Source organism: Lagenorhynchus albirostris, chromosome 10, assembly GCF_949774975.1.
Source record: "Lagenorhynchus albirostris chromosome 10, mLagAlb1.1, whole genome shotgun sequence".
NCBI lineage: Eukaryota > Metazoa > Chordata > Mammalia > Artiodactyla > Delphinidae > Lagenorhynchus > Lagenorhynchus albirostris.
In genome coordinates, this window is record NC_083104.1 from 62,436,583 (window position 1) to 62,451,250 (window position 14,668).

At 37.5% G+C, this 14,668-nt stretch overlaps 1 protein-coding gene across 1 annotated transcript in view; it reads right to left on the reverse strand.

Annotated features, from left to right (window-relative positions):
• The window catches only part of TINAG (tubulointerstitial nephritis antigen), a 94,155-nt gene that overhangs the window by 32,029 nt on the left and 47,458 nt on the right, over positions 1-14,668 (reverse strand). Inside the window, exon 9 of the mRNA XM_060164118.1 lies at positions 5,304-5,427. Within this exon, the coding sequence (XP_060020101.1) occupies positions 5,304-5,427 (124 nt within the window). The remainder of the gene's footprint in view (positions 1-5,303; positions 5,428-14,668) is intronic.

Here is a 14,668-nt window from a genome sequence, read left to right on the forward strand (position 1 = left end):
TAATGATTTACTCAAACCAAATAAATGTCTTCACAGTCATTTATTGGAAACATGCCCAGTTTCTATCACTTTGCAACATTTTAAATTTATTTTAGGGTGTTCGGTTTAATTTTAAAAACTGCAATTCTCATTCACAATCTACTTGAAAACATTTTTTTTATTCTTTCCTCTGTTCTTCTCAGACTGTTTTCATGTTTACTTTCCTTTTGACCTCCATTTCCCAGTTGTTTGTCTTCTCTCTCTCTGAGTCACTACTCAATATTTATGCATTAAAAATTTGATATTGTTGACACCAGACACACACACCCAAACTTTAGCACCAAAACTCTGGCCTTTTATAAAATACTATTGTATTTGCCTAAGAGCTATATATCAATTTGTAGAATATAAATTTGATGAAGACCAGGATCTGTGTCTATTTTGTTTCCTGATGTATCCCTACTTCTAAAACCACATCTGGAAGATAGAAGTACTCAATAAATGTTTGCTGAATAAATAAACTTTCACATAAAACATTATTGAATGATGCCAAAAATATGTCCTAAAATGATTTTATTGTTCTCTTCTGTAAAGATAGACTCAATCCTCAATAAAATTCTGTCATACAAGCAGGATTGACAGTGATTTATCCCCATTATTTCCCTTAATTTTCTAAAATGTCTGACTGCTAGTATTTTTTTTTTCATTTGTCGTAGTGGTAATTCCTGGAATCATATACAAAAGTAAATGGCTTTAATGCACTGCTTTATAAACTTCCGAGTGAGGGTTTCAAGAAAGCTCAGAACCTTTGGTGGACAGGGACACAAGATGAACTGCAATGTATAAAGAGATGTGGAATAGAACCATAACATAAAGAACATTGGCCACGATGAAAATCTTATATATCATATTTTTTTATTATATGACACTCTTTTTTCCCCACATTTTAGCATCTCAAAAATTGAAATCAATCTAACAATCAATGGAGTTGTTTAGTATAATTGGTAATATTTTATTCTTATTATTGGTATATAAAATAATGCCATGTTTCAAAACATCTGGCATTTTTAATTCAATTAAATGCTTTTATGACTTCAGTATTCATAACGGGGTTAGACAGAGGTTATGGAAAGAGAAGAGAGAGGAGTGAACTAAAATTATGAGGAACAAAGAAAGGCATTACAAATGTATATCTACCTATCACTATTCTGTATTTTATATATGTAAAACCCTATATGTATGGAAATATATGCCAGAAGCAGTTGTGAATGTCTCTACCTTATTCCCTAAACTCCTTAAGAGCAGGACTATGTATTAATCCTCCTTGTATTCCCCAGTGATGAGCATTCAATAGAAGTTTAAATTTATTTGTTCAAGTAAGTTAAATCTAATAACTTTGTCTTTAACAGAATGGACAGCAAATAGAATTTGTTGCGATAAATTTGTAAAGTACTTCTATGAAGTACATTAAGCTCTCTGATAAGGAACATTAACTTACTTGGGCTATTTGATTCCTCTCTAATTCACTGATGCATTCATTTTCTAAATACAGTAATTACCAAATCAGGAATTACTAATAGAGAAATGAATTAAAATCTACTGCTCCAGGGCATTTAACAATGCCTAGGGGACCTAAAATATTTCTGAAAAATAAACAAATTCTCCAGAAGTTGCTTGCCTACTAGCAGAATTAACCTTGTTAATTGTCACACATGTGAGGTAAATTTATAAATGTCTCAATCTTCTAGGAGTTTATAAAAGTGAACACATTACTGCAACTGACACACTGTACACGGAAAATATACAAACAGTGCAGAGTGATTAAATAGAAACACATTCATAATTTGTTCAACCTCAACATGAATAAATTTAGAAGTAGAATGAAGAAAACATGACCAGCATGTTTAAATACATGATAGAGATGATAAAGGATCAGTTCTGATAAATCAAGGAAGGCACCACATTAATGTTGCCATTTCCAGAGTTCTCTGAATGATAGGAAAAATTATTTCAATTACCAAGTGTGTGGGAAAATTTTTTTCCAAATCATGGATATTACTAGAGAAAACAAAAATTGATAATGAAACATACATAGGAAGGAGGGGTTTAGAAGAAATATGACTTTCAAACTGAAGGAAAACAGAACTCAGGTGGCACTGAATTCCCAGTTCCAGTGGCAGGATAAAGGCATTCTTATTCCATTTGCCTTCCTGAAAAGTCACTGAACAGCAAGAAGGGGAAAACAAAATAAAACGAAACAAGTTTTAAAACCTCAGTAGTACCTTCCTTCTATCTTTAGTAAACCAGGCAAACAGCCACAATCCACCCCCCCAAAAACAATAAACAACTTTGAGGAATAATGGAAAAAAACATATTTTGTTCTGTATCAAAGCAAAAGTAGATTCTGAGAACAAGACTCACCGCAACCCTCTCCCTCCCCCTCTAGACCTGAATAGGAATTTTTTCCCTTTAAAAGTATGTGGGACAATCCAGGACTACTCCCTCAAGCTGTTTATAGCAAGGGCCATGAGCAAGGCTAGGTGATCAGACTTTCAGTCCCTCCCCATCCTACCCTGGGGGGATCAGCTGAAGAAGAAGTCACACTGGGAGCGCACTGGGTTGCCCAAGTCCTGGCCAAGCCACCAGGGGCAATGGTTGAAAGATGAAGGTGAAGCAAAAAGGAAAGGCAAAGGGTAGTACATGGCAGCAAAGACCGCTGGAGGGCATTTATTTTGAGTCCCACAAAGCTCTCTGGGCTGAGAAATAGGGGCAGAATTGATCAGATGAGTGTGGGTCCAAGAATTACAAACCAATCGAAGCTGAGCAGCTACCTCATTGAAAGATGAGTATCAGGCTAGAACTAGTATAGAGTATGCTAAAAAAAATTCATTATTTGAATAGAAAAAGCACGAGGTGTATGAAGGACCAGAATTGTATGCTTTGGCCACTTCAGCCAATAAGATAGACACCTGCTCTCACGGAGCTTTGTTCTAGTAAGGAAGACAGACAATACACAATCATCAAAAGCTAATTAAATTAGTATGTTAGGAAGTGATCATTGTTATGGAAACAATTTTAAATAGATCAGGTGAGGGGGATCAGAGGTGCTGAACAGAGTGCAGGTGGCAGTATTAAATAGGACAGTCAGGGATGTCACGCTGAGAAGATGAGATCTGTGCAAAGACTAGATGGAGACACAGACACTAAGGAATCAGATGTCGGATAAAGGATCAGTGTAGGCACAGGGAAAGACTCTGGGTGTGGGTGTCTGAAACATAATGGAGCAGGAGGTCAGGAAGAACAAGGTACAGGTGAACAGAAATTGAGATCACATCACTTTCTTACTTTCTATTGTAGGGTTCTGATCAAAGGAGTGATGAAATCTGATTAATGCTCTAAAAGAACACACCGATTTCTCTGTTGAGAATAGACTGTCCAGGGCAAACTTAAATGCAAAAGGAGCTGTTAGAAGCTTCTCCAGTAACCCATGTACAAAATGATGGGTAATGGTGGTTCAGGCAAGGGTGGAGATAATTTAGATGGTGAAAAGTGGTTGGATTCTGGGTATAAGTTAAAAGAACCAACGGAGTTTCCAACATCTTAAGAGTGAGTGGCAAGGAGAATAAAGGATGATTCTAAGGTTTCCAGTGAAAGCACATGGAAGGATGGTATGGTCATCAGCTAAGAAGGAGACGGTAGATGCTGTGTAGTAAGTGTAAAGGGGGAGATCAGGGGTTCCGTTTTGGAAGCACTGAATGTGAGCCATCCATTAGGTACCCAGGTGGAGGTGTCCAGGAGGCCTTGGAATGGATGAGTCTGGAGGTCAGGATCAGGTCTGGGCTGGAGATATAAATTCAACCAGTGTCAGGGTTCGATGGGACTCAAAGCTGGGATGAGCTCAGAGACCGATGACTTCACCAGGAAATAAGTGAGGGGAGAAGGGACTAAGACCTCAGTCTGGGACTCTCCAACATGAAGTATGGAAGTACAGAAAAAGGAAAAAGAAGAGCAAAGAACCTTGAAAAGTCACGGCAGTAAGGAAAATCCAGGAGGGGACAGGTAGGTGTGTATTCTGACAGATGAATATAACAATGGGGACGTCGCTGAGAACCTTGACCCAGGTACTGTTGTGAAGAGGAGGAAGGAAGTACAAAAAGTGATTGGAGAGTTTTAAGAAAAAAATGGGCAGAGAAGAAGTGAAGAAGTGAGTACAGACGAGTCTCACTAAGAATTTACTGTATGGAAAGAACATAAAAGGAATGTAGAGGAAGTGAAGATGAGAGAAAATTTTTTTTTTGTTTTATTTGTCTTTTATAATATCTGAGAAATAATGGCACATTTGTATGGTGGGAAAAATAAAATTGATTACAGAGAAGAAAACGGGAAAATTGCCTCTGAATATTCTTGAATATGGAGAGAGGTTGAGGTCTACACTATAGCAAGAGGGGTTTAGATAGGATCAGAGAAGGTTCAACTCTGTGAAAAGTGGGAAGAAAGGGAGGAGTACTTATGGGAAGAGCGTGTGATGCTGGGAGCTGTTTTCCTGATTGCTTGAATTTCTTTGGTGAAATACAATGCATGGTAAGAGCACAAGGTCACATTATTGGTGATTCAAGATAAAAGGAAAAATTTTGAGATCATCACCTGAAGAGTGGGACAGTAAGCATTTCATCTGAAGTGGAATGAGACATGAGAAAGCTTGGAGACTGGGCAGAGTCAGAATGAAATTGAAAAAGTGGTCCCCAAGGACCACACTCTCTGAGTAAGGTCTATTTGTGAGATGACTTACTCTTGAAATGCAACCAAATTTTGAACCTCTTTCTTGCTCTTGCAGAGCTGAATGTATTTGACCTACAAATTTGATAAATTTCATTTCTACAATTCTCACATAAATATAAAAAGTAATCTTACATTGAATGAAAGGTGATCCTACCCTCTCTTCTTGCTTAATCTCTACCATTTGTTATTCCATCCAAAACCTTCTCCCCAAACCCTGATACACCGTGGTTTTGTACCCTTTCCTCGATTATTCCATATGCAGAATCTATTCCAGTAATCAATGTCCCTTACCCATAGAACAGATTCTTAGGATGGATTCCCAAGTAAGTGAGAGACAGAATTACCTTTCCCAAAATATTGAGTTACTTTTCCACCAGACTTTAAAATACTGACTAAACTAATGTCAATCCTTTTATAATTTTTAATTTGTATGAGAATCTCTCATACCAAGAGGAATTCCAGAACCTAAATGCACACTACATACTCTTATTTTCAGTTTTATTTTCCAAAAGCATTCAATGAAGATTTTTAAGAAAGTGACTTACCCAGTGAGTTTGACTGCATGTGTATGAAGCTTTTGATATTTTTCTGATTCTTCATTTGTGCTGGTAACATGTCTATATATCCCTTTCTTATAATTGAAGAAATCTTCATGGACTTGCATTATGGCTAAAATACAACACAACAGGGTAAATGACACAGTTTTAAACCATTATCTTTAAACGTTTCCAGAAATTCTCACAGAACAGTCAATGAGAAAATTGCCAGGGGTAGAATCTAAGAAGGAATTTTGCAATTCAGCCTAATTTTCTTTCCTACTTAATTGGCTGCAATATTTTCTTGTTCTCTTATAAAAATAACTTTAGCTACTTAGAATATTACTTAAGGTCATATTATACTTTTAGAATGCCATCTATTTTTTTAATAGATCTTTATTGGAGTATAATTGCTTCACAATACCATGTTAGTTTCTGTTGCACAAAAAAGTGTATCAGCCATATACATACACATGTCTCCATATGCCCTCCCTCTTGACCCTCCCTCCCATCCTCCCTATCCCACCTCTCTAAGTCATGGCAAAGCACTGAGCTGATCTCCCCGTGCTACGCTGCTACTTCCCACCAGCCAACTATTTCATATTCGGTAGTGTATACATGTCGATGCTACTCTCACTTCACCCCAGCTTTGCCCTCCCACCCCATGTCATCAAGTCCATTCTCTAAGTCTACCTCTTTGTCCCTGTCCTACAACTAAGTTCATCAGTACCATTTTTTTTTTTTTTAGATTCCATATATATGCATTACCATACAGTATTTGTTTTTCTCTTTCTGACTTACTTCACTTTGTATGACAGACTCTAGGTCCATCCACCTCACTACAAATAACTCAATTTCATTTCTTTTTATGGCCGAATAATATTCCTTTGTATATATGTGCCACATCTTCTTCATCCATTCATCCGTTGATGGACATCTATGTTGGCTCCATGTCTTAGCCATTGTAAATAGTGCTGCAATGAACATTGTGGTGCATGTCTCCTTTTGAATTATGGTTTACTCAGGGTATATACCCAGCAGTGAGATTGCTGGTCATATGGTAGTTCTATTTTTACTTTTTTAAGGAACCCCCATACTGTTTACCATAGTGGTTGTATCAATTTACATTCCCACCAACAGTGTAGGAGGGTTCCCTTTTCACCACACTCATTCCAGCACTTATTCTTTCTAGCTTTTTGATAATGGCCATTCTGACTGGTGTGAGATGATACCTCATTGTAGTTTTGATTTGCATTTCTCTAATAATTAGTGATTAGTATCTTTTCATGTGCCTCATGGATATCTGTATGTCTTCCTTGGTGAAATGTCTATGTAAGTCTTCTGCCCACTTTTTAACTGGATTGTTCGGTTTTTTTGATATTGAGCTGCATGAGCTGTGTGTATATTTTGGAGATTAATCCTTTGTCAGTTGTCTCATTTGCAAATATTTTCTCCCATTCTGAGGTTTGTCTTTTTGTCTTGTTTATGATTTCCTTTGCTGTGCAAAAGCTTTTAAGTTTAATGAAGTTCCATTTGTTTATTTTTGTTTTTATTTCCGTTACTCTAGGAGGTGGGTCAAAAAAGATCTTGCTGTGGTTTATGTCAAAGAGTGTTTTTCCTGTTTTCCTCTAAAAGTTTTATAGTGTCCAGTCTTACATTTAAGTCTTACATCCATTTGGAGTTTATTTTTGTGTCTGGTGTTAAGTAGTGTTCTAATTTCATTCTTTTACATGTAGCTGTCCAGTTTTCCCAGCACCACTTTTTGAAGAGGCTGTCTTTTCTCCATTGTATGTTCTTGCCTCCTTTGTCATAAATTAGGTGTCCATATGTGCGTGGATTTATCTCTGGGCAGTCTATCCTGTACCATTGATCTATATTTATGTTTTTGGGCCAGTACCATATTGTCTTGATTACTGTAGCTTTGTGGTATAGTTTGAAGTCAGAAAGCCTGATTCCTCCAGCTCCGTTTTTCTTTGTCAAGATGGTTTTGGCAATTTGAGGTCTTTTCTGTTTCCATACGAATTGTAAGATTTTTTGTTCTAATTCTGTGAAGAATGCCATTGGTAGTTTGATAAGGATTGCATTGAATCTGTAGATTGCTTTGGGTAGTATAGTCATTTTCACAATATTGAGTCCTCCAATCCAAGAACATGGTATATTTCTCCATCTGTTTATGTCATCTTTGATTTCTTTCATCAATGTTTTATAGTTTTCTGAGTACAAGTCTTTTGCCTCCTTAGGCAGGTTTATTCCTAGGTATTTTATTCTTTCTGTTGCAATGGTAAATGGGAGTGTTTCCCTAATTTCTCTTTCTGATTTTTCATTGTTGGTGTGTAGGAATGGCAGAGATTTCTGTGCATTAATTTTGTATCCTGCAACTTTACCAAATTCATTGATTAGTTCTAGTAGTTTTCTGGGGGCATCTTTAGGATTTTCTCTGTATAGTATCATGTCATCAGCAAATAGTGACAGTTTTACTTCCTCTTTTCCAATTTGTATTCCTTTTATTTCTTTTTCTTCTCTGATTGCCATGGCTAGGACTTCCAAAACTATGTTGAATAATAGTGGTGAGAGTGGACGTCTTTGGCTTGTTCCTGATCCTAGTGGAAATACTTTCAGTTTTTCACCATTGAGTATGATGCTTGCTGTGGGTTTGCCATATATGGCCTTTATTATGTTGAGGTAGGTTCCCTCTATGCTCATTTTCTAGAGAGTTTTTATCATAAATGGTATTGAATTTTGTCAAAAGCTTTTTCTGCATCTATTGAAATGATCATATGGTTTTTATTCCTTAATTTGTTAATGTGGTGTATCACATTGATTGACTTGTGTCTATTGAAGAATCCTTGCATCCCTGGGATAAATTCCACTTGATCATGGTGTATGATCCTTTTAATGTGCTGTTGGATTCTGTTTGCTAGTATTTTGTTGAGTATTTTTGCATCTATGTTCATCAGTGATATTGGTCTATAATTTTCTTTTTTGTGATATCTTCTTCTGGTTTTGGTGTCAGGGTGATGGTGGCTTCATTGAATGGATTTGGGAGCGTTTCTCCCTCTGCAATTTTTTGGAAGAGTTTGAGAAGTGTCACTGTTAGCTCTTCTCTACATGTTTGATAGAATTTGCCTGTGAAGCCATCTGGTCCTGGACTTTTTTTTGTTGGAAGATTTTTAATTATGGTTTCAATTTCATTACTTGTTATTGGTCTGTTTATATTTTCTAATTCTTCCTGGTTCAGTCTTGGACAATTGTACCTTTCCAAGAACGTGTCCATTTCTCCATGGTTGTCTATTTTATTGGCATATAGTTCTTTATAGTAGTCTCTTATAATCCTTTGATTTCTACAGTGTCAGTAGTGATTTCCCCTTTTTCATTTCTAATTTTATTGATTTGCATCCTCTCCCTTTTTTTCTTAATGAGTCTGGTTAAGGGTCTATCAATTTTGTTTATCTTCTCAAAGAACAAGCTTTTAGTTTTATTGATCTTTGCTATTGTTTTCTTTGTTTCTATTTCATTTATTTTTGCTCTGATCTCTATTCTTCCCTTCTGTTGACTTTGGATTTTCTTTGTTCTTCTCTCCCTAGTTGTTTTAAGTGTAGGGTTACATTGTTTATTTGTGATTTTTCTTGTTTCTTGAGGTGAGATTGAATTGCTACAAACTTCCCTCATAGGACTGCTTTTGCTGCATCCCATAGGTTTTGGGTCATCATGTTTTCATTGTCATTTGTTTCTATGTATTTTTTAAATTTCTTCTTTGATTTCTTCAGCAATCTCTTGGTTATTTAGTAGTGCACTATTTAGCCTCCAGGTATTTGTTTTTTTACAGTTTTTTCCTGCAATTGATTTCCAATCTCATAAAGTTGTAATCAGAAAAGATGCTTGATATGATTTCAATTTTCTTAAATTTTCTGAGGCTTGAGTTTTGATCCAAGATGTGATCCATCTTGGAGAATGTTCCACATGCACTTGAGAAGAAAGTGTAGTCTGACACTTTTGGGTGGAATGTTCTATAAATATCTATTAGTTCTATCTGGTCTATTGTGTCATTTAAAGCTTGTGTTTCCTTATTTATTTTCTGTTTGGATGATCTGTCCATTGGTGTAAGTGGGGTGTTAATGTCCCTACTATTATTGTGTTACTGTCGATTTCTTCTTTCATGGTTGTTAGCATTTGCCTTATGTATTGGGGTGCTCCTATGTTGGGTGCATAAATATTTATAGTTGTTATATCTTCTTGGATTGATCCTTTGATCATTATGTAGTGTCCCTCCTTATCTCTTGTAACAGTCTTTATTTTAAAGTCTATTTTATCTGATATGAGTGTTGCTATTCCAGTTTTCTTTTGATTTCCATTTGCATGGAATATCTTTTTCCATCCCTTCACTTTCAGTCTGTATGTGTCCCTAGGTCTGCAGTGGGTCTCTTGTAGACAACATATATATGAGTTTTGTTTTTGTATCCCTTCAGCCAGTCTGTGTCTTTTGGTTGGGGCATTTAATCCATTTACATTTAAGGTTATTATCGGTATGTATGTTACTATTACAATTTTCTTAATTGTTTGGGGTTTGTTTTTGTGGGTATTTTCCTTCTCTTGTGTTTCCTGCTTAGAGAAGTATCTTTATCATTTGTTGTAAAGCTGGTTTGATGGTGCTGAATTCTCTTAGCTTTTGTTTGTCTGAAAAGCTTTTGACTTCTCTATTGAATCTGAAGGAGACCCTTGCTGGGTAGAGTAATCTTGGTTGTAGATTTTTCTCTTTCATCACTTTAAGTATATCTTGCCTCTCCCTTCTGGCCTGCAGAGTTTCCACTGAAAAATCAGCTGTTATTCTTATGAGGATTCCTTTGTATGTTAATTTTTGTTTTTCCCTTGCCACTTTTAATATTTTTTCTTGGAATTTAATTTTTGCTAGTTTGATTAATGTGTGTCTTGCTGTCTTTTTCCTAGGGTTTATCCTTTATGTAACTCTGTGTGCTTCCTGGACTTGGGTGACTATTTCCTTTCCCATGTTAAGGAAGTTTTCCAGTATAATCTCTTCAAATATTTTCTCAGACCCTTTCTTTTTCTCTTCTTCTGGGACCCCTATAATTCAAATGTCAGTGCATTTAGTGTTGTCCCAGAGGTCTCTGAGCTTGTCTTCATTCTTTTTACTTTATTCTGCTCCTTGGCAGTTATTTCCACCATTTTGTCTTCCAGCTCACTTATTTGTTCTTCTGCCTCCATTATTCTGTTATTGATTCCTTCTGGTGTATTTTTCATTTCAGTTATTGTGTTGTTCACATCTGTTTGTTTGTTCTTTCGTTCTTCTAGATCTTTGTTAAGCATTTCTTGTATTTTCTCAATCCATGTTTCCATTCTATTTCTGCGATTCTGGATCATCTTTATTATCATTACTTTGAATTATTTTTCAGGTAGACTGCCTATTTCTCTTCATTTACTTGGTCTTATAGGTTTTTACCTTGCTCCTTCATCTGTGACATGTTTTTTTGCCATCTAATTTTTTTTTTTTTAATGAGTGTGATTGTGTTTCTGTCTTACTGGCTATTTGGTCTGAAGCTTCCAGCACTGGAGTTTCTAGACTGTTGGGTAGAGCTGGGTCTTGGTGCTGAGATGAGGTACTCTGTGAGACCTCTCTCCAATGAATATTCCCTGGACTTGGAGGTTCTCTGTTAGTCCAGTGGTTCAGACTCGGAGCTCCCACCACAGGAGCTTCTCCCCAACCACACAGTCATAAATCAAGATCCTGCAAGCTGTGTGGTGTGGCAAAAAAAAAAAAAAAAAAGAAGAGAACAAGAGAAATAACAAAGTAAAAAATAAAATTACAATCGGAAACAATAGATATGTTTGAAAAACTTTAAAATAAAAATATAGATGAATCAATAACTGGAAGTTACATCAGTACCACAATAAAAAAAAAGAGGAGGAGGGAATGAAAAAACAAAAACTGGTGGGGGGAGAAAGGTCTTGGCTGTGGAGAGTGTGGCCTAAGCAAGGGTGAGTTTTGGGTATTGGGCGGGGCCAATGCTCAAGACCCACAGGGCTGGAAAAGGCCCTGGGAGATGTGGGGGGTGGGGCTTAGGTTCAAGGAACAAAAGGGGCCCAGGCATGCTACCCAGCCCAGTCTCAGGGGGAGGGAACCTGACCTGGGGGGCTAACAGTCTTCCTGGGCTCGAGAGGGCAGGACAAATGCCCTCCTCCCCTCTCCTGCTCCTCTGATCTGTGGTCTGGGAGGGCCCCTCCCGCCTGTCTCTCCTGATCTCCCCAGCCTCCCTCCTATGCCCCCAGGACCAATGCAGCTGGTGGGGGGAGGGGGAGGGAAGGGGGGTTTCGAGGGCAAGGGACTGGGCAGGGAGCTCAGCAGGCTCCCCATGCCCGAGTGGGCCAGGCAATTGCCCTCTTCTTCTCCTGCAGGGCCTCTCCCACCTGCCTCTCCTGATCTCCCCAGCCTCCCTCCTAAGCCCCCAGGACCCAAGAGGCCTGGATGGGGCTTTGGATGGGGGTGGGGGAAGCGGCTTCAGAACTCAGCAGGCTTCACTGCCCGAATGGACCAGGTGATCACCCTCAGCTCCTCTCCCGCTCTTCCCAGAGAGTCCATCCCACCTGCTTCTCCTGATCTCCCTGGCCTCAGGGAGGCTGATCTTGACTGGCCTCTATTTCTCCTCCACCTACGGTCCCCCTACATCCTACCGGTTCATTTTGGAATTCCTCCCATCTCCCTGGGGGTCAGAGTCCATGACCAGTGACTGGCAGACTAGTTGTGACGAGACACTAGCTGTGAGGAGACACTAACTCTGCATCTTCCCACACCACCACCTTGACTCCTCAACCCATCATCATTTTTTTTTCCTCTTGCACACATTTTATTTTATTTTTAATTTTTGAATTTTCTTTTATTTATTTTTTTATATAGCAGGTTCTTATTAGTCATCAATTTTATACACATCAGTGTATACATCTCAATCCCAATCGCCCAATTCATCACACACACCCCACCCTCCACTGCTTTCTGCCTTGGTGTCCATACATTTGTTCTCTACATCTGTGTCTCAGTTTCTGCCCTGCAAACCAGTTCATCTGTACAATTTTTCTAAGTTCCACATATATGCATTAATATACGATATTTGTTTTTCTCTTTCTAACTTACTTCACTCTGTATGACAGTCTCTAGATCCATCCACGTCTCAACAAATGACCAAATTTCGTTCCTTTTTATGGCTGAGTAATATTCCATTCTATATATTTACAACATCTTCTTTATCCATTCATCTGTCAATGGGCATTTAGGTTGCTTTCATGACCTGGCTATTGTAAATAGTGTTGCAATGAACATTGGGGTGTATGTGTCTTTTTGAACTATGGTTTTCTCTGGGTGTTGGGTCATATGGTAATTGTATTTTAGTTTTTTAAGGAACCTCCATACTGTTCTCCATAGTGGCTGTATCAATTTACATTCCCACCAACAGTGCAAGAGGGTTCCCTTTTCTCCACACCCTCTCCAGCATTTGTTGATTGTAGGTTTTCCAATGATGCCTTTTCTAAGGGGTGTGAGGTGATACCTCATTGTAATTTTGATTTGCATTTCTCTAATAATTAGTGATGTTGAGTAGCTTTTCATGTGCTTCTTGGCCATCTGTATGTCTTCTTTGGAGAAAATGTCTATTTAGGTCTTCTGCCCATTTTTGGATTAGGTTGTTTGTTTTTTAATATTGAGCTGCATGTGCTGTTTATATATTTTGGATATTAATCCTTTGTCCATTGATTCATTTGCAAATATTATCGCCCATTCTGAGCGTTGTCTTTTGGTCTTGTTTATGTTTTCCTTTGCTGTGCAAAAGCTTTTAAGTTTCATTAGGTCTCATTTGTTTATTTTTGTTTTTATTTCCATTACTCTGGGAGGTGGATCAAAAAATATCTTGCTGTGATTTACGTCAAAGAGTGTTCTTCCTATGTTTTCCTCTAAGAGTTTTATAGTGTCTGGCCTTACATTTAGGGCTTTAATCCATTTTGAGTTTATTTTTGTGTATGGTGTTAAGGAGTGTTCTAACTTCTTTCTTTTACATGTAGCTGTCCAGTTTTCCCAGCACCACTTACTGAAGAGACTGTCTTTTCTCCATTGTATATCCTTGCCTCCTTTGTAATAGATTAGTTGACCTTGGTGCATGGGTTTATCTCTGGGCTTTCAATCCTGTTCCATGGATCTATTTTCTGTTTTTGTGCCAGTACCATATTGTCTTGATTAATGTAGCTTTGTACTATAGTCTGAAGTCAGGGAGTCTGATTCCTCTAGCTCTGCTTTTTTTCCCTCAAGACTGCATTGGCTATTTGGGGTCTTTTGTTTCTCCATACAAATTTTAAATTTTCTGTTCAAGTTCTGTAAAAAATGCCTTTGGTAATTTGATAGAGATTGCATTGAATCTGTAGATTGCTTTGAGTAGTATAGTTATTTTCACAATATTCATTTTTCCAAACTACGAATATCGTATATCTCTCCATCTGCTGGTATCAACTTTAAATTCTTTAGGCAGTGTATTATAGTTTTCTGCATACAGGTATTTTGTCTCCCTAGGTGGTTTATTCCTACGTATTTTATTCTTTTGTTGCAATGGTAAATGGGAGTGGTTCCTTAATTTCTCTTTCACATTTTTCATCATTAGTATATAGGAATGCAAGAGATTTCTGTGCATTAATTTTGTATCCTGCAACTACCAAATTCATTGATTAGCTCTAGTAGTTTTCTGTGGCATCTTTAGGATTCTCTATGTATACTACCATGTCATCTGCAAACAGTGACACTTTACTTCTTCTTTTCCAATTTGTATTCCTTTCATTTCTTTTTCTTCTCTGATTGCCATGGCTAGGACTTCCAAAACTATGTTGAATAATAGTGGTGAGAGTGGATATCCTTGTCTTGTTCCTAACCTTAGAGGAAATACTTTCAATTTTTCACCATTGAGTATGATGCTCACTGTGGGTTTGCCATATATGGTCTTTATTATGTTGAGGTAGGTTTCCTCTATGCCCACTTTCTAGAGAGTTTTTATCATAAATGTTGCTGAACTTTGTCAAAAGCTTTTTATGCATCTACTGAGATGATTATGTGGTTTTTATTCTTCAGTTGGTTAATATGCATATCACATTGATTGATTTGCGTATATTGAAGAATCCTTGCATCCCTGGGATAAATCCCACTTGACCATGGTGTATGATCCTTTTAATATGTGGTTGGATTCTGTTTGCAAGTATTTTGTTGAGGATTTATGCATCTATATTCATAAGTGACATTGGTCTGTAATTTTCTTTTTTTATAGTATCTTTGTCTGGTTTTGGTGTCAGGGTGATGGCGGCCTCATAGAATAAGTTTGAGAGTGTTCCTTCCT